Raw genomic sequence first — 21381 nt, forward strand, 5'->3', positions numbered from 1 at the left:
ATGCTGGAAGCAACACAATTTCCTCTTTCTTTTTTTTGAGGGGCTTAGACAGACTAATCAGAGAAATGCCACAGATATATTAAGTGTCAGTATTTCCACAGGGCATGGAACTGTAGGGACAAAGAGCAGGCTGCCCCAAAAGTGCCACTGTGACATGCAGACTATTTCAGAGCTGAAAACAATCAAGGCCCAAAGACTCAGAAAGAAACATCGAACTCCCCTCCCTCAAAGGGCATAAAAAGAATTTAGAAGGAGGAACTCCTGCAGAAAGAGAGCCATCATAGGTAACTACATTAAAGTATGAACTAGGGTCAGCAGACAGGGGGGAATGTGGCTAAGAATGTTGAAGGTCCTCTTTGTGTCCCACTGTTTCTGTGTGGCTGGGCAAACATTTGTTCACCAAGCACTTTCATATTCCTGTGAATTGCTTCCCTTTTCCTCTGAAGTCTCAGAACCCTCATCCCTTCTGATTAGTTCAGGATGACATATATACCTCACTCTCCCTGACAGTTGTTAAAAAACAAAATTCATCCAAGTAAATTTGAATATCTAATTGGCTGTACTGAGCAATTCATGAATCAGGCAACACCCCCTCTAGCAACAGAAAGGAAGAGGATTTGAATGGCAGTATAAGGATGTCATAAATACAAAAGAGGATGATTTCGGGTGAGGTCACCTTTATCTGGGGTCAAAAGGGTTTTATTAGGTGGATGCCTTTCAGGGGATAGAGAGCACATATTTGGCATCATCTTAACTATCCTGAGGGGAAAATTCCTGACTACATTTCTGGAGGAGGTTGAAACTGCAGTTACGTTAGGTATTCAAAGAAAGGCACATGCTCAGCAATGGGGTCCCTTCTCCTGGTCTAAGTCACCAAACTGGGGCTTCATGCCCAGCCTAGCTGCAGTTGCAGAACTGATTTTAAACCATTCAGTTTGGAGCTTCCCAGTCAGCTTATCTGCATAAGCCCCCACTGCTCCTCCTAAGGGCCTGGGGACCTTACTGGAAACAGTCCTTAATTGCTTCTTTTGTGAATCACTTTTTGTCCCATCCTCCTGTCTATACAACTGTCAACTCTTTGGAGCATTTTTTTACTTGCTAGATGGGATACTGCCCAATTCATGAATGGGTTAAGAATTAGATCTTCAAATGTACCTGACTGAATTTTGTTTTTAAACCCTTTTTAACACTGTCTATGGAATCTCATGCCTGTGGATTCACTGTATATGTGTAATTGCCCCTCAGCTTTTCTTCCTGTTACTCTGTCTCACGTCAGCCTGACCCAGATCAGCCGAAGAACCTCGAGGGGTAGAGAAAATCCCACCCCCCAACATGACAGAGGTTTCATGAACCTTTAATATGTTAATGTGCATTATGAATATCTAGATAATGCTATTAAATACAGTACTTTGTAAATTCTCAACCTTGGGACTCATTTTTGGAAAAGCAGCTTATAGAATCGTGGAAAGAACTTGGGTGAGGCAGTTGATGGTCTCAGGTGAAGAATGGGTCTTAATTAAAGGTAGGTTTTAGTGGGAGCTTTTGAAGATAAGGTCAGGGATATTTCTTAGCAGAGTAGCACACAGTAGACCCTTACTTAAATATTTGGTCAGTAGACATACATGAATGAATGATATGAATTGAGAGAAGAGTGAAAAATGGGAAAAGAAGAACAGAGAGCTTCCTGAGAGGCAGTCTGAGAAGGGTGAGGCTGGCTGGATAGAGGCGAGAGGTGAGCCGGGTGGGAATGGAGGCCCTGGAGCTAAAAAAGCTGCCTGCCACCTAGGGCCTCAGTCCAGCCCAGCACCTATCTGTGCAGCACATTAGCTAAGAATAACTCTTACATTTTTTGACTGTTCAGTTTTTGTGGGAAAACCTTTATTATTTTTAAATGTTTGAAAAAAATTTCAAAGAGTAGTAGTATTTTATGACATGTGACAATATGAAACTCATTTTTCAGTAGCCATAAATACAATGACAATGTTTTTATTTCTGCAGAAAGCATCAGCCTGTACCTCAGAAACAATAATATGCTAAGCACTTTATAAATGTTATCTCTACCATCTACTAAAACCCTAACAAAGGTTAATTCATTGTTCCCATTATACTGATGTGCAAACTGAAACTTGTTTCAGGTGGGATCACACAGTCCCCTAGTGGCAGACGCGGAAACTACACCCACATCCATCTGCCTTTCCAGACTTCCTTCTCCCTTAGACAAAAAGCATTGGCTCTCAGAGTAGTAAGAACTTGAAATGTTCATACAGGAGGGTTTGGGAGTGTGCTAAATACTTTAAGAGGGTAGTTTTGGAACAGAATCAGAGGAAGGCAGTATTTAGGTGGACACATTTCTAAGAGATGTACATGAGCTAACTCGTGTAATTCTCATAACTCCTCCATAAATTGGATACCACTGACATCCCATGCTGGATGAAGGGTGGCCTTCCTACAGTCCACTACTCAGGTGAAAGGCCCAGCATATAGATGTTCTAGTGCTTTGGGACTTCTGAGGGGTGATACCTCTGGGTGTCGGAAGGCTCATGCACCCCAGTTATCTCTGATCACAGTTCAGAAGTACTTAGGGAAGGCTTCCTACACACTAGGCTTTGATCTGTGTCCTGCATTCCTGCTGGAAGACTCCTTCCTCAGCCACCCACCCGCCGGAGCCGCTCACAGGCTTCTCAGACCTTCTAAGCTAGTAGTGCTCTGATTCTTGCCTGAGGGTTCATTCTAAACAAACTTCCTTAATCATAACAAATTAACCAGCATTTGAAGAAATGGAGCAGATGAACTTAAAGTTCAAGAGTTGTGGGATGTGAGGCAAGAAGCTCTCCCACAGAAAGCAGGTCAGTTGTGACAGTACTTTGTCAAAGGCTTCAGCAGCTGCTGGTTTCTGTAAGTGGTTCTGCGTGTAACTGGTCTATTCTGGTACTTGTTGCCTTTGGCTCTTAAACAGCCACTTTCCCCACGTGGAACTTGCTCCCGGCAGCTGCTAATAAAAAAAACAGGAAGTGATTAGAATGTAATCTGTTTTAACAACTTTCTAAACTTCAGGAGTTTCAAAACAAGATTTAGGAGTGGATTCATTACCTAGGCTTCTTATAAAAAAACTGTGCAGGGATTAAAGTAGCAGTGCAAAGTCCGGTACAAATACTGACTTAGTAATGAGCTTTGCCTTTCGGGCATTTTAAATTCAAAGCCACCTTTTTTTTTTTTTTTTTGGATAGAAATTGGTGGGGGTGAGGGCATAAAGAAGGAACTGGCAAGAGAAGGGAGAGGAAGTTAAGCCTGCTTTCCCTCCCTCTTTTCCCTCAGAAAACCAAATATGGCATCTTCCATGAGGAGCTTGTTTTCTGACCACAGCAGATATATTGAATCTTTTCGGAGGTTTCTCGACAATTCCACGGAGCACCAGTGCATGCAGGAATTCATGGACAACAAGCTGCCAGACGTAATAGCAAGGTAACAAAAAAGGATGTTTTTTGTTGAAGGGACAAGGCTGGGCTGGTCCTGTGCAGTGACAGATGGGTCGAGCTCAACCCGGCAGGCGGGGTGCGGGGATAAGAACGAGTTACTGATAGCAGAGCCCCTCGGCTCTCCTCGCCCCCCTGCACCTCTTCTCCTGTGTTGCTTTCCTTAGACGTTTGCTTTGAACACTCAAAGGCTCCGATTCCTGCAGTATTTCCAGCTGCATGGAGATAAGTGTTAACCATTTGAAGGCACATATCCATATTCATTTGGGAAAAACCTTAAATCTTTGAGCTCTGATTTTTCAGCCCTCCTCCAAATTTTACATTTCAAAAAAAGTACCCAAACAGAGAATTCAGTATTCTTTTCATTAAAATCAAACAGAAATAATTGCCAAATACTATTTGCCTCTGAGTATTGGGTGGATGCCTCTCAGTTCTCCTAATATCCATTTAAATTCATTTTCCTTATCCATCCATTATTACAGTTATCACTCGAAAAAAATTTGTCTTTTCCTTTCAACTTAATATTAGCAATGTGGCCATACAAAAGAAAAAAAAGGCATTTTCCCATTATCAGTGAAAGTCACTAGCTCCTATCCTTCTCACAGACTCCTCTTTTTTGGTGATTAATGTGTTCAATTTGTGCCAGAGCTGATAAGCATTATGAGAGTAACAGATTCCACATGCTAAAGATAATCAAATTACCTATCTCGGGGTGGATGGCTGTAACTTACTCTGTTTCAGGAAATAATGATGGAAAACTGGGAAGAAATGACTGACTGTGGAACCAATTTGCAACAGCAAAGGAAACTGATATTTTATCTTGTGCTCTGTTTCTCTATTATAGGCCTGAAATTCTTTCAGCAGGACAGTACCTCTGCCTCACTAGAGCAGACATTGTTGAATGTGTATGGAATTTCTGTTTCCCTTTCTATTTTTCATGGTTCAGCTTTTAAATGTGTTTTTATTAAAAAATAGAACACTATATAATATATTAAAAATAAATGATAAAATATGATGCAAAACTCAAAGCAGACAACAAATACAATTTGTAATCTGGGAACTAATTCAAATATACTCTTTCGGGTCTTTTTGCTAATTTCCAAAATTAAAGTTAATGAGTTAATTTCTGAGTTCTCTAGTAGTACTAAACTGTTCATATCTGTAGCTTAACCAGATCCTTGGTTTTCTTCAGCCAGTCACTTTAGTTTAAAGAGGCACCATGGGTAGATATGACATAATGGATGTTGACTGCTCTCTTGAAGGTGTATCCAGTCTAATTGGAAATAGTACATATAGAATTTGTACTATTGAAGAACTTTTGAAGGCATAACTAAATTTGCATTAGTGGTATTATATAATTAATAATGATCCAAACCAAAGTACCATTTGTTAAAAAAAAACTTTTGTTTGGAATGAGAATTAGCTAATGTACCATTTGAATTGCTGCTTAAAATTGTTTATAAGTTGTTAGTAGGCAACAAACTGTTTAATTTTTCTTTCTACAATTTTTTAAAAAAGTCAAATGGTTCTAAAAAGCTTATCACAATACCAGCAAAAGTACCAGTTTCTTGCTCTACCCACTCCAATCCCAGACTCTTACTCTCTAGAAGCAACCACTTTCGACACTGAAATCATTTAGTTGTTTCTTATGAAATTTTCTTTCCTAACTCCAAATAACACTGTATTCCTTTCTTTCTTAATTTTACCATAATAAAAGAGCTAAATAAATATGTACATTTCCTCCCCTGTCATGTAAATATATTTATGTCAAGCTTTTTGGTTAAATAATTTGACTATTGTATCATTTTGCCTTTGAACATACTATTCATATTTGAACAATGTGTTATACAATTATGTTTTCTTTCATTACACCTTCTTGTTTTTCCTATTGTATCATTTTGCCTTTGAACATACTATTCATATTTGAACAATGTGTTATACAATTATGTTTTCTTTCATTACAACTTCTTGTTTTTCCTAGAGTTAACTATTGTTTTGATTTTAGTCACTATTTACATCCCAAGCAGAAGTATTAATCTGTCTTAATTTATTCAAATAGATCAAATCATCTGTTAATCTTTCCCCATGGGAACATATTTTCCTGAGTTCTGTTCTTTTTTCCAAGTCTGGTAATTTGCTCTTGGCCTGCTATACAATTATTGCTATGGGAATCTATTTCATCTTCTAGAAAGTCTCTTCTCTCTCCAGTATTAGACTCCCTGAATCTGAATCTCATGCCATTATTATTATTATTTTTTCTCTTCAGCTAATCCCTTAAGAGCTTCCCAAGAAAGAGTGCATGGAACGTGAACTTCTTGAGACTTCGTGTATTTAAAAATGCCTTTACTCTATGCTCATCTTTGTTAGATAGTTTGGGTGTAAAACTCTATGCTGAATTGATTTTCTATCGGAAATTTAAAGGTATTTTTCCATTGTGTTCTAGTAACTAGAGCTTATGTCAAGAAATCTAATGCCATTCAAATTCCTCATCTTTAACTTGTGACCTTTTTATTTTTGTTGTTTTGTTTTCCCTACTTAGAAGCTTTAAGGATTTTCTGTTTAGCATTCTGAAATATTCAGATAATGAGTTGCTGTGTGGTTCTTTTCCACACATTTTTGTGGTTACTCGTGTGATATTTCAATTGAAATTCAGATCTTTCATTTCAGGAAAATTTTGGTATTGTTTAGTTATCCTTGCCCTCTTTTTTTTTTAATTCTTTCTGGAACTTCTACCATCCAACACCAGACTTCCCAAACTCATTCTCTAATTTTCTCATATTTCCAGTTTTTTCAATTTGATCTTTCAACCCTCCTATTAATATTTTGCTATTATACTTTTAATTTCTAAGAATGTTCTTTTTTTTATAGCATCTTATCACAGATGTAATATCTTACTAATGTCTATTCTAAAATTTTCCTCTGCTGTCTGCATGTTTCTTATGAGTTTCCTTTCTCTGTTTCTTTTGGTCTCTCTCTCTAATGTTAGGGGAGTTCTCCAACATGATATGAGTCTTGACTGTTCATCCAATCAAATAATGAGGCACTAAAAAGATGTTCAGATCCTCTTTGTTTACGTAAAGGAAGAGTTTGTTGGGTAGGTGGCTCACTGAAGCAATTGGATATAGACTCAGCTGTTTGCTGGGAGATTCTCAGATGTCAATTTGTATGAGTTTATTCGCCAAGATGGTCTACTTCCCAGGGAGGAGTTCTTCAACCCCCTATCTGAAAGGTCAGGCGGGGAGCATGCATAGCTATAATTGGTAAAGTTTGTTGTTATAGTTAATGTAATGCATTTAGATCCTTGCTAAAAAAACCTGTAAGTTTTCCAATAATTATTAGTTATTATAATATATGAAATGGGGTAATAGTATATAACTCACAGAAGATTTGTGAGGATTAGGTGAGTTAATTCATGTAAATCACTTAGCTGTGCCAGGGATAATAATAATTTCTAATATATGTTGAGTGCCTGTCATGTGTAGACACATTTCTAAAAGAGTTACATGAATTAAATCATTTAATTCTCATAACACCTCCATAAATTAGATACTACTATTACAATTCTGTGAGGCAGGTGGTTATTATCCTATTTCATGGATAATAAAGATTCAGAGAAATTAAATAATTTGCTCAAGATAACATATTAGTAGGCTGGGATTTCAACCTGGGTGCTCTGCTCTGTAGATTCTGCACTCCCCACAGATAAAAGCATTTTAAGAATTACCTAAGAGCAGAGATACGGACAGGTGTATTAAGACTCCTGATTATGAGTGGAAATATAATTAGAACTCATCTAATAAGGCAACTCATCCATCAGTGTCCTTGATTCTGTCCTTTCCATTTTCCTTAAGAACCTTGCTTCAACCTGTCTCCATCCTATTATGAATGCTCTTTCACTTCAGCCAAAAGAAAGGCCAAAGCACAAACACCATTCTTTCAGTTCCTGTTTCCCCCTAGCATTCACTCTTTCCCCCATGATACTTCAACAATCTCTAGATACTTTTCTTCCTCTAGTTCACTTTTAATCCCACTGTCATCTGACTTCTGCTCTCAACCTTCTTTTGGAACTATGATCAAAGGTATTCATATTGCCAAATTCAGTGGGCCCTGATTCTCTTTTTCATTTTATTGGTATGTTCTGCTGCCTTTGACACCACTGACGGCTTTCTCTTTCTCTAACTCTCCTACCATCTCTGAGCTTCACTGTTTTCCTTTCAGTCTCCTTGTATGTTCCCATAATCCAATGACTTTTAAAAGTTGGCATTGCTCATCTGATTCTTCGTAATGTGCTTGGGTGATGGAATCAACTCTCCTACTCTGGACCACTAATTACAATATTTCTCCAGAATATATCATTGACTCTGATCTCACTCCCACCGAGCTTAAATCTTGCATATCCAAATGTCTATTGAATTAAGATTTTATATTAAAAAATGCTGACAAAACATAAACTTGCCTCAAACTGTATTACCCAGCTTCCTTTTGGGTACCACACTGTACCCAGTCATCCAGGCTGGAAACTTAGCAGTCATGGTGCACTCCTACTTTTTTCTGATTCCCTCCCCTCTAAAGCACGTCCTAAGGTTACTTCCCAGCCCATCAATTCGACTTTATTTCTAATACTAGAGCCATAATACTGGGCTTAGTTATCCCACATTTTCACTTGTGTGCAAAGTAGTGTCTTATTTATTTTTATATTCCCAATGGCTAAGATAGGCACATAATAAATGTTTAATAAACATTTGTTCATTAGAAGGAAGTTTGCAAGAAGGAAGGAAAGAAGTCAGATAGCATATAACCTTTTCCCCATCTATAACGAAGGGCTTATTATATCACCAGATTCAAAGGCACGCTTTTCTGTCCTATTCTCCAAACAATCTCTAAACAATAGTATTTCCTTCTTCTGTGATGTTTACAGTGCTGTTTTTAAAAGTCTCCCAGTTCAAGACTGTTAGTGAATGGAATCTGTATTTCTACAGATTTCTAAAGATAGCATCATAACTACTGAAATTATTGGGACCTTTCATGTTGGCCTAGTTTTTGTTCACTGTAATTTCAGTCTGTTTTCTCCAAATAGGCTTGATAACTAGATTTTACAAAGCACCTAGCACCTTTTCTTAAACAACATAAAAAAATTTTTTTTTCAGGATTGGAAATACAAAATCAGAAATTAAGATTCTAAGTGTTGGTGGAGGTGCAGGTAAGAACATATTTTTCAATTTTGTATTTCACTCTACACCATGCTGTTGGTGGCAATATTGTTCATTCTTTAAGAAAGCTACATTGCTTTGCTTTTGGAAGAGATTAGCTTATTAAAATTACCAAGAGCAATGCCACTTCAACTAAGATTAATGCCCTTTAGATATGCAGTATTCAGGATGCCAGCCTTTATTACTGTCTGAAATGTGGATAAGATGTGGCATTCTTATTTTTCTTATAAATGGAAAAACATACAGTATATATTTTGAAGATAACTTTTATCCAAAATGATTTAACTGTTCACACAAAAGGAAATTTTCATAAGACATTCCTTAAGTTTGTTCCATTTAAAGTATGGTTGCTGGACTGCAAACTGTTATTGGTCCAGGAGGAGATACAAAGCATGCCTTGGAAGCTAAATCAATGCACAGCCTTCTTCACTGAGGAAGTATCACTAAGAGACAAAAAATTCTTAATGACCTAGTAACTCATATGCTCTTGGCCCCACTCTTTGAGTTACACTAGTCAAAACCATTCTTTGCCTTTGAATGAGTTCCAAAGCTGCCCTCTAAGCATTCAGCACATTCCCAAACCTTCTTATAAGCATTTCATGGTGTTACTATCATTAGAGTCAGTGCTTTTATTCTAGGGGGAAATAGGGAGTCTGGAAAGGCAGATTAATGTGGGTGTAGTTTCTGACTCTGCCATTAATAAACTAAATGACCTTGGCTGAAATATAAGCTTTAGTTTGCTCATCAGCATACTGGGAACAGTGAATTATATCTCTAGGACTGTAGTGAGAATTATATAGATGTTTATAATGTGACAAGCACATTTTAAGTACTTCTGTAAGGTACAGGCTGGTCCCTTCTCAAAAATAAAACAGAAAGATTCATCTGCAAGCATTGCCTCATATCAACCTCCTGATTTTAAGTTGCTAGACATCTGGAGATCTGAGCAAATATATTATTTTTTAACAGCCACATATTTTATTTTTTTGATGGAGTGATGGCCTACTAGTGTTAATTGCTTGGTAACAAGTAGTATATTACTATATTACACCTGGTTACACAGTGTCAAGTGGTAACTGTGATGTGAATGAAACAAATTTTGGCCAATTATTAACACAAAGATGACCAAGAGCCCTCTAATGGTATAGGATAGGTAGATTTTATAAAATCATTTCTCCACTTGAAATGCACTATGATATAATATAATAAGGACTCACTCAAAATAAATTTACTTTTTAAAATCATTTTTGACAAATATAAACCAACAAGTATAAATAACGAAGGATATTGTCATGAATGATCTTAATAGTTTTAAGCTAAAATACTCTATTACTGCTTACTGATACTTTAAGTCCTAAGGATTATACAAGTGAATTCATTTAACCAAGACAATCAGTTTCAGTGTGTTTTGCCTATGATTTTTCAGGCAACCAGCAGGCAATAAGACTATCATTTGATAGTGTCATTTGTGCTTGGACAAGAAGAGAAGTCCTACAAAGAAAAGTAATTAAAAACAAATCTCTATCATGGCCAAGTTAATTGACCCTTTAAGGTAAAGTTAATTGAATTTCTAATGTAAATTTATCCAGATGCTTATAAGCTATGTAGAGAAAGGAACATTTGGCCCTTGCAGTGATTCTTTACATAAGGGTACACACAGGAGCTAATACTGAGAACTTACCAAAACAAAGGGAGCGACCCTGGAGTCCTTCAGACTGAGCCCTGACACTATTACTAACACGGTCTGCCTTGGGGAGAATACGGGAGCCCCTGAAGGCCGCACTTCTTACAAAATTGATCAGAAATGTAAGAATGCCAAGAGATTCCAAGCTATAGATACTTAGCTTTCACTGCTTAGGTAAGGTATATGAAATCAAAAGTAATTCATTTAAAATCTCTAGGTCCTGATGTCCCTGGCATGAAAGAGCAGTGTTTTGGGGGAGAAAACACCCTATTCAGTTAGTTTGATTGCTCACATACTATTTAGGAAATGCTTCTCTGATAGCCTGTCATTGCCAAACTGTAAGCAATGTGCAAAACAAAATATTACTATACACTAGGAACTTCCTATCCTTGTCTTAGAGGAATGGTCTTCCCCCATGTACAGTGTGCTGGAGAGTTCTGCATCACTCTGTGCCTTGGGTATCCTTCCAAGTTAGTCACTGAATCCCTGGTGAAAAAAGGCTACTGGTTCTGTCTGGTACCTTGTGTTCAGCTGTCATAATGCATCTTACGGGATTCTACCTCATTCTCAGCTTACAGGTCTCTGGTCACACTTTCCTGATGTTCTCTTCTTATTTGCCTAGACATCTGCAGATCATTTTCTGCATATCTTTGGTGCAAATATTTTCTCTGTATTGAGACTTGGTGCTACCACTTTTCTGCACCATGATGAAAACACATATTAAAAAAGAAAATAAACACACTAAAAATCTCCGTTAATAAAATTGCTGCTTTTATATCATCATTTAATGCTCATACTCTTTGGTGGCCTATTCAGTTTTCTTTTCAGAAACATGGGCAGGGGTTCTAGATGCACACTTCTTGTGGTCTGCTTCTCTCCTATAGAGGTTTGGTGATTGTATAGAGAGAGATTCCACAGTTTAAGAGAGAATGCAAGGTTTTTGAAAAAGGGTTGCTTGGCAATTCAGTTTAGAAGTCAAGTTAGAGCTTGCAGCTGTTCAAAAGAAAGGAAATTCGATGGCAAACTTTTTGATGTTATCTTTGAGTAACCTACCACATCAATAGTCTACAACTGATAAGCAGTGCTGTTATCCACAAATTATATGTTTAATGTAAGGAAAATGTATGACATAGATATTATGTGAATCCCTCCCATTTAAAAAAAGCGAAGAGAGAAAATCAGGAGAAAAATAAATCATGAATGAACAGAAATACAGACCATGTAGCTTGTAGAGCACCCAAACTGGGAAGCACAAAGTTGTGTGTGGACATGTGTATGAGTTTGTGCTTTAATGAAACACAAAGCCGCTGGGATTGGCTTTATTCAAGGTCTCAAAGTACTCATTTCATGTTCACTTCAGCAGTTGTTTTTAGATATTGAGACAAATGTATTATATTCTAAATCTCATAGAATATGCTTTTTGGTCCATCCTCAACACTGATGCTTCCCCAAATGAAGCCGCTAATGGAGCTTATTATTCAACTTATAATGAGTGTTGTCCTAATGCTAGAAAGTATATGGAGAGAAAGAAAACCATATTCTTTTTGGCAAAGGAGAATGATATTAATTTACAGTGCATATATTTATGCCTAGAAAAATGTTCCAGAAGGCAGTAATGGGCAATGTGTTCTTGCTCTGGGTTCTGCCTAAAGGATAATCATTTTATCTGCTGCATTGTTCAGTTCTTATGTTCAAGTGCCAGAAAGTTTTACAAGTGTGAGACTGGACTATAATTCAAATAATCTCATTTTATCCAGCTTTCTACTTCTATTTTTATTAACCTATTCTGCACTGATTCGACTCTCGTAACATACATAACATTATATATGTTTATAGGTAATTTTTAATTCACTAAAGCAACTCATGTATGAAAAACAGTAGGTATGAACCCTCTCCTAATAGTTTTTGGTAATAATTTTGCTGACATATATTGAGAGCAGTGAGGTGGTTTTATAACTAAAGAAAAGCGTCATAGAGACAACAGCATTCCTACAGAGGTTAACAAGTAGAAGAGAGTTTAGAGACCATCAACACCTCATTCTACACATAAGAAACCTGAGAATCATCAAGGCAGAACCAAACCCAGGTCTCCTGACTTTACTGTTGTCCAACAAACCGTAGTAAACAGACGTGAATTATTGTCTTGGCAAAGAATTGATTAGGTACTTAGTAATGACCAGTTATTTGGGAGTCTAATCTTATCAAGCTATTAGTTTTGTCTCCATTCATAAATGACATGTGAAAGTAACATTGAACTTTAATTTTCTAGGCTAGCTGGGTAGAAGTGGAACAAACATAATTAGGGCAGTAACTGGAAGGGCCTATATGTCTAGTTTAGTATCCAGGAGAGATGATAGGAGGCAAAGGTTCCTGTTTCCCAGTGGCCAGAGTAAGCAACAGGCTGTATCAACAAATTAGGAATGATGGGAAAATATACAGAATGGGGGGATATTCTGCCCCGAAAAAAGGAATTTGGATGTGCTTATTGCCATCATCAGATACTTCCTATTGACCAAACTACAGAATATTTGCCCCCAAAGGGCCAGTGGTTGAAAGACAGATTTCTTGGTTCAGTATTAGAATTTATTTCATGATCAAACATGTCTAGCAATGTAAGCACTCATCTTGGGAGATAATGTGTTATCTATTGCTCTAAGCGTGCTGGCATAGGTTGGTGAGACACTTCTCAGGCATGTTACAGAAGGGACTCAGGCACTGATTTCTTGGGTATCTGGCCATTAAATATGCTTTCAGTCCAGGAAATCCATGGTTTTATGAGTAACCTTAAAGAAAGAGGTAGGTATTTCTCCAGAGTGGTGTGGCTAACACCATGTTTGGCTACACTGAAGAAGTGGAATTTAAATGGGACTTATAGACATGCAGATAATTTTTGATTCATAACTCTAATTGCTTATAACTTGAAATGGGCAAGAACTATTTCACATGTGGACAACATGCTCACAGCTATACCATTCTCAGAAGGATGTGGACTCTAGTGATTCACTAATTTACAGGATTTAAGACTGCCCACTTTGGGTAACCATAGTTTGGGGCCTCAGATATAAAATATTGTTAAAGGCATTTCTAACTATGTTATTAAAAAAAGTAAAACTACTCTCCATATGTAATTTTACTAAAATGCCTCACTGTGTTTCAAACTTGCAGTGAACAGGGAGGTATTGTTAAAGACAGAAACATTACTGATTTGAGAGAACAGAGCATAATGTTACAACACTGGAGCCACTGTCATTAAAACCAGAGAAAACAAAATTGTTTTGGCTAATTCAATAAGGCTTGAAACAGGAAACGGGGATAATGACCAAAGCGAAAATGACACTACCATTATTTGCAGATTAAATTACTTTATACTTAGAAAAGCAAATCAACTCAGTTGTATGGCTTTAGAATTAATAAGAAGGCAGTAATGGCCTAATACAGGTAAAAAGCAATATGGCAGATCCACATTCCATTTTGTTAACATTTGAATGTTTTTCATTCATTAAGTTTTGATTATTTACAGTGTACTTGAAAGTCCTTGGCATGTGGTTATCTGTAACTTTGCTGAAGGACAAATTTGTATCTTGCCAGTTTTTGTGCCAATTTGGGATGTGGTCTCTTATTTAGTGAATAGGCTTCCATTTGACATACATTATCACATACCACTCTACGATCTACCATACACACTCATAAGACCCTGGTGTAGGGAGTCTACTGTCACCTCATTTTACAGACGTTGAACCCACTAATATATGCCACAGGGGGGTTAGGGGTTATAGAGATTGGGGTCCATGCCCAGGGCCTTCTGTACCTTTGTCTATTAACAATCTGATAGAAATGATGAAAACAGATTTGATTCTTTAGCTAATAACATATTTAATACAAATATAAGATAATAATTAATAATTTGAAGAAAAGTTCAAATTTCTATTGAGAACAAAGCCCACGTGAGGTTACAGTGATGTGGAAGCTTCCATGTACAAGTGAAGTGAAATTTTCCTGACAGTAACATGGCATTATGTATCAAGAACAGTTCTGATATTCCTCTAGTATGCAAACGCCTGGTCATGCTGATTGTAAAAATACTGACATAGTCGGTGAATAGCCGTTTCTCTGTTGTCATACCACAGCTCCTCCTCCTGACCCCCTGGACATGCCCTGTCCTGCACCCTGTACCCCTGCCCCTCTCCAAGGGCTCCAGCACTGGATTGGGCTTGCCTCTGAGAAGGAGACCTCTAAGAATGTGCTCCTGGCATTCAGCTGCATTCTTTCCCAGAAGCTTGTACCCTTGTCCTCAGGCCTGATTTTTTTCTTCATTTTGTATGTCACCAAAGATCAAGGGTCTCATTCTAACTATAAATTCTGGCTCTTGAATTAACTGTAAAAAAATCAAGATTTTAACCAAAAAATTCATGGTTTGTTGTCAGTCTCTTCATAACAACAAAAAATTTAAAACAAACTATATACCAACAGATTATATATAAAACTATATGTAAAAAAATATTTACATAGGTAACTATGTTTTATATATTTCCACAAATAAATGTATACATTTCTATGTTTGTAGAAATCTATACTTTGTTTTACTTATATGTATAGACGATAATAATTAAATCAACTTTTCCACATATCCAATTTAGAGTATACAGTGTTGCCACCACAAATAACACATTCAAATAAATTTTGATATATTCATGGTTTAACTCTCAAGTGAGACAATCAAAATAATCCATACATAATAATCTCACCTAAGTGGGCTAAAGGAAAATCATTTGCTTAAAAAAAAAAGAGTTCAGGGGGACATAAACCAAAATGTTAACTTCTGTTGTCTCTAGTAGTGAGATAGACATTTGTTTTATTTTCTACTTTGTACCTTTGTCTATGTCTCAGTTTTTCTGGAGTATTTATACCACAGCTAGTAAAGGAAAAGGACAGGAAAAATAAACCCAGTTAAAACTTTAATGGCATGGCTGATGAGAGCTGACGGTAAAGAGCAGAGGCACTGATGCCTGACAGCAACGTCAGCTACCAGGCTGATGCTCACAGTCCTGGGGCAATACGCGACTTCACGACGATTATCCTCTGGCCGTTTCTGACTCACTGATAATAGAATTATATCTGTACAAATACTTGAAGAACTGCACTTGTGTTGTCACTTAGCAGAGCTTTCCTTCAGAGCCCAGAGATTCTCCCATGCATGATTTGAGAACATGTTAGCCATCAGGATGCGGGCGACGGTGATGTTGATTAAAAGAATGGTGGTTGTCCGCTGTCTATTCTGTTTTCGGTTAATTATTTCTTGCTTCTCATTTTACGAGGACAGCAGGCCCTCAAGACTCTACTCACACTAGGGTATACATGACTTATATTTTCCCCAGCAACATTTGTGTTTAACTACTAGGAACATGGCAGGCTGATGGAATGAATGAAGCGCACATGAGAGATCGTTATGGTTATTTGAGGCAGTGGTGGGGGTGTGTGGGTGGGGGAGGACAAGCACGTGGGCACTGATATTGTTGAAATCACACCAGCTACATGACTCTCTTGGACTACCTGTGCCAGTTCAAGGACTTTCATTTTAATGAATCCTGGCTTTGGGTAAGAGGAAGGTAAAAGAAGGTTAGCACTTCATTAAAGATAACAATATAACTTGTGAACATTACAATATTTTATGTAAAGAATTTACCTTTTTCCATGTATGTACTGAAGCAGTTGTCATTATCTACATGTTTAAAATTTATAAATTAAAAACTAAGGCAAAATTCAGTCTTTTAGGAGTAGCTTATCAAGTATCTCTCTGCTTTGCATTCAGCACTCCTTGGGGCATTTCTCTAAGTTTATATTTCATGGAACATTTTGGTAGCATGGCTTTTCTTAGGCCTGCTGCAGTTGCAAAGCAGTCAGGTGTATTGTTCCTGGGCCAAAAGCCAGAAGACGCATGGAAGCAAATGGCAATACCCTTTTGACTTAGAATTTATATTTATATCCCCTTCCCAAGACCCTACAGCTATTTTAATATTCTACTCTCATCTTTCCATACTGATAGAACTTCCTCAGTACTGAGGCACCCAGGGGAAAGAGAGAGAGAAAAGTGATCTTGTCTGTCAAGAATCTTCTATCTTTTGTACTGCAGTGAGAAATCAGATTGTCTTGCTCTGGTTGCAAGCCCATAGCCAAAATTATTTTTCATCACTAAGAATAGAGTTATCTGGGCAATTTTTCTCCCTAGAAACAATTTTTTGTGTGTGCCTGATACTCTAGTAGAGGGAACAAGGAAGATAATAATCTTAATACAACATGTAATAGAATAAAATTTTTCCTGCTGATAATCTGAAGAACTCACATGTGTTTTGATATGAGAAATGAAGCAAGAATAGACAGAAATCAAATGGCAGGGGTGTCTCCACAGTCTTTAATCCTGCATTTTTTTGACCTGCAGATTTTCTCATTTGGGAAGCCCCAGGATTCACAAGCTGGAATTTGTGTTTCATGTGATGCAGGTTCAGTTCAAAGAACAAGCCAGACAACACAAATACATGATGAGGGTCTTCCCGAGTTGTCATTTTATTATGGAGCTGCCCGTTTAGAAAGGCAATTCTTATTTCCCTCATTCCCAGTCTCCTTCAAACTTCTCTTAATTGTCACCTTTTCCATGAAGGGTACTTGACCATCCAACTGAAAATCGCCAAGCCCACCTCCATGGCTTTCCCTCCTTCTTCCTGCCTTGATTTTTCTCTATGGGACTTATTCCATCCATAAAAGTTGGATGTTTTATTCAGGGCTGTATCTCCAGTGATTTGATCTTGGCTTAGTAAGAGCTCAAAAATATTTGCTGAATTAGTGCATAATAGCTTCAATTTATTAAACTTTGGTTAATTATCACCATATAATACTGCCAACCTTTACAACGACCCTGTAGCTTAGACTGTATTATACCTAATTTACAGATACACAATTTAAGGGGCAGAGATATTAACAAATTTGCATAAGATAATTCTGGTGAATACTAAATTTGAGTTCAGTTTGTCTCTCTATAGCTTCTATCTTTTCCTTTTTTGTATTTTTCTTCCATTTTTAATCAAATTACCTTGGATTTCAAGTGAAAATAGAATATTCCTCTGCTGTCTCATTAAATAAATCCTTGAAATTCAAGAATGGAGAAAAGAGCTTTCCTTGTCTAGAAGATGAGGTTCTCCCCTTTTCCTTGTCTTTGAATTTTATAAGTTCCACTTTCAGGGGTTTCAATTATATGTCCTCTATAAATGTAGGTATGATGCATTTAAAATATGACTTATATGAAAGCAAGATATTAGAACCACAAAAATATCTAACTGTGAAATTAAGTGAAACACTCAATACAGCCCAGAAAGGAGACATAGGAGGTCATTCTATAGTTACGGCTGATTTGAGGGACAGGGTGGTACAAAGGAAAGAGATTTGTAAGGAAGAAAAATTTTCAAATTTAGTTTTCATTTAACTTTCCAAATAAAAAATCAGCCTATTCTGTTTGATAGAAAATCACACAGGAGTAAACAGATTAGAAAAAAAAAATCACAAACTAGACTAATAGAAAACAATTTTGATTAAAATAAAATTAATTAACTTTTGAAGTAATTTGTGACCAGACAGCCTCAAATTTCACTGATCAGTATTCTCCAATAAAAGAGTCCCTCCTTTATATACTGTAATAATATGAACTGCCTATGTATTATATATTATAGAGGAGGAATCATAGAAGAACAAAGCTTTGTTAAAGACCTATGATTTTCCAGGGACATTACTAGGCACATCATATGTGTTATCACATTTTATTCTCCTAACAACTTTGTGGGTCTTCATTTAAAAATGAAGACTCTGAGTTTCAGATATTTTGAAGCTCAGATGATTTAAAATGCATATCATCCGGTAATACATAGAGCTACAAGGTGTACCCTAAAGCCCAATACTTTCCCTCATATCATAAAACCTCAACCATAAATATCATGCAGAACCTGCCCAATTGCTTATAATTATGAGTTTTAGGGTCCATCTAAAATAAGTGATTCAAAGCCTGAAAGTGAGCTAACAGAAGGACACACAGACTAGCCCAAGGGTTATCTCCCCATAAAAGTCTTCTCTGCTCTCTGCCCTGGGCTCACTCTCTCCTCTTCCCTTACTATGGCAACATACCTTCATTGTTTATTTGTAGAGAATGCTGTCATGGTATTTTAATTTATCACACTGAATGTATTACATGACTCCCATTACCATCTGTACATTTTTTTCTTCTATTATATGTTTTGTATGATCTATATTGCACATTTCCATGCTTATCTTCACTACTGTACTCTGAAAGTGCACCTATATTCTTAGATACACATCTAATCTATGGATTCTGGCTGGTGTAGAATATTTAGTATTGTGCATCCACTATAATTTTTCTTTCCTACAGGTTGCCTCCAACCCACTTTCAGGGCAAGGAAAGCTGTAGTGAATTTTGTGGTACACTATCCTCTTATAGACTTGTGTGAAAATTTTTTTAGATTATGTATATTCCAATCCCAGAACTCCTGGGTTGTGGGTATATTTTATTTCAGTAGGTATTGCCTAATCAGTTTCCATAATGGTTGCCATCAGTCTACATTCTGGCCAGTTTCAGTGAAATTTTCTGTATCTGCATATCTCTGGAAGTATCTGGCATTCTCTAGCTTTCCGATTTTTTTGCCAGTCCAATAAGCATAAAGTGGTATCTTATTGGCATTTAATTGTCATCTCTCTGATATATATTAATGAGTTTGATCAACTTTTAATGTGCCTATTAACTTTTGAAAAATATACCTCCATAAACCCAATACTTCGGACATTTCCTGGCATATTATTGATCCTTAGTAGATGCAGGATTAAAAGAAAAGCATTATAGCATACAAAATTTCTAAACTAGTCCCTGGCTTTGATCATTAATTTTTGGTGCTTTCTTTCTGTTATCCCAAAATCTGAACAACAAATAATTACTGCAACTAAGTTTTTGAGTAAATTAATTATATTAACCAGTTGCCTGATTTTATGATTAAAGATTGTTTGACATAGGAAGATGAAACTAAAGAAATCTACAAAATGAATTTTAAAAATAAGTTACAGCAGTGCAGCCACTATGGAAAACAGTATGGAGTTGCCTCAAAAAATCTAGAAATAGAACTACCACATGATATACCAATCCCACATTTGGGTATATACCCAGAGAAAACGAAACCACTATCTCAAAGAAATACCTGCACCCATGTTCAGTGCAGCATAATTAATAATAGCCAAGGCATGGAAACAAGCTAAGTGACTATCCATGGGTGAAATACATATATACTATATATGTGAGTGTGTGTGTATATATGTACATATATAGTATGTGCATGTATATAGATATATATATACTGTATATACAGTATATATATATATGTATATATAGTATATATATGTGTATATGAATATTATTAAGCCATAGAAAGGAAGAAAATCCTGCCATTTGTGAAAGACAGATGAACCTTGAGGGCAAGTGAAATAAGAGAAAAAACAAAACTACATGATCTCACTTACATGTGAAATTTAAAAAAACCAAACTCATAGAAACAGTAGACTGGTGGTTACTAGGGATTGAGGGGTAGGGGAAAGGAGGAGATATTGGTCAATGGTACAAATATCCAGTTGTAAGATGAATGTTTTGGGGATCTAATGTACAGTGTGGTGACAACATTTAACAAAACTAGGTTATACATTTGAGAGTTGCTAAGAAATTAAGTCTTAAATATTCTCACCACCACAACAAAAAGTAGTAGTTTGTGAGGTGATGAATGTGTTAACTAACTTTACTGTGGTGGTCATTTCACAATATACATATGTATCAAATCATCACCTTGTACACCTTCAATTTACACAATGTTATATGTCAACTACATCTCAATAAAGCTGGAAAAAATGTTACACTATGGTATAAGGAATGAATGTGAGTTATATTTCCCCTTTTATGGATAAAAAAATGAAATCAAGAAATAGTTTCAGTATCCCACTAAAGCTATGTGGAAATCTGTTGGGAATAATGAAAGAACAGGGCCATTTAGCTAGGTCTGATGTGAGTTAATTACAATTATTATGAGATTAATAAAAGATTTGATATTTCAACACTCATGCCATGAGGTTATATTTTCTGTCTCCAAATAGTAACAAATGAGGGTTATTATTTTATAATAACAACCAGACAGTTTAAGGTAGATGAAACATAGCATGTAAGACTTTCACTTTCTGTCTACCTGAAATGTACACAGACAAAATGGGTGCCTCCTAGAGGCAGTGCCACAGGGAACCCAAAACCACAGAGTAAGAATTTATAAAAATGGATCTCAGAGGGCAGACATGTACATCCAATAATGCGATGGGAAATGTATGCTCAACTTAAAGACGTGGCCGAAGAATAGGTTTTCACAGTGTGTCAGCTGAGGGCAGCTCGGCAGGTCTTTGGCTAGGGATTGCAGTCTAGCCCATCTTCACATCCTGCTCTGTAAACATGCTTCTGTAGCACAGCACATGCCCAAGAAAACTTTTTCATATCGTGCCTCCCTTCTTTACTACATACATTTTTCTTCTAGTCATCCAAGTAGCTGTTTTACCAGTAGCTGTCAGTCTCACCATATATTCATACATCTATCATTGTCCACCTGCCTATCCATATTTTTATGCAATAAGTTTCAAGTTAGCTTCTTACCTACTGGGGCACTCAACCAAAAGAGAAAGTTTCCAACTCAGAAGACCAATCCTTTAAGTCACCAGGTAAAGACATGCATGATCTAAGTTATGGTCATATCTTCACTGTACTAACATTTAGTAAAATGCAGGTGAGCCTTATAAATCAAATCTATGCATCTAATATGTGAGAAAGCAATTTCTTTTATTATGAAGGATACCTTCTTTAAAGATGTTTAATTAGAAACTTAAAATGGTGAAGATGTTTAAACCTTAAAAGGTAAATTATTGTGGAGAGTTCAAATAATAC

The 21381-nt window shown here is 36.6% G+C and overlaps 1 protein-coding gene across 1 annotated transcript in view; it reads left to right on the forward strand.

The window, feature by feature from the left end:
• Positions 1-3126: 3126 nt before the first annotated feature.
• HNMT (histamine N-methyltransferase) overlaps positions 3127-21381 on the forward strand; it is a 35753-nt gene continuing 17498 nt past the window's right edge. The window contains exons 1-3 of the mRNA XM_017663187.3: positions 3127-3144; positions 3316-3462; positions 8621-8673. Of these exons, the coding sequence (XP_017518676.1) occupies positions 3326-3462; positions 8621-8673 (190 nt within the window). The 5' untranslated portion in view covers positions 3127-3144; positions 3316-3325. The remainder of the gene's footprint in view (positions 3145-3315; positions 3463-8620; positions 8674-21381) is intronic.

The sequence above is a fragment of the Manis javanica genome, chromosome 7 (genome assembly GCF_040802235.1).
Source record: "Manis javanica isolate MJ-LG chromosome 7, MJ_LKY, whole genome shotgun sequence".
NCBI classification, from domain to species: domain Eukaryota; kingdom Metazoa; phylum Chordata; class Mammalia; order Pholidota; family Manidae; genus Manis; species Manis javanica.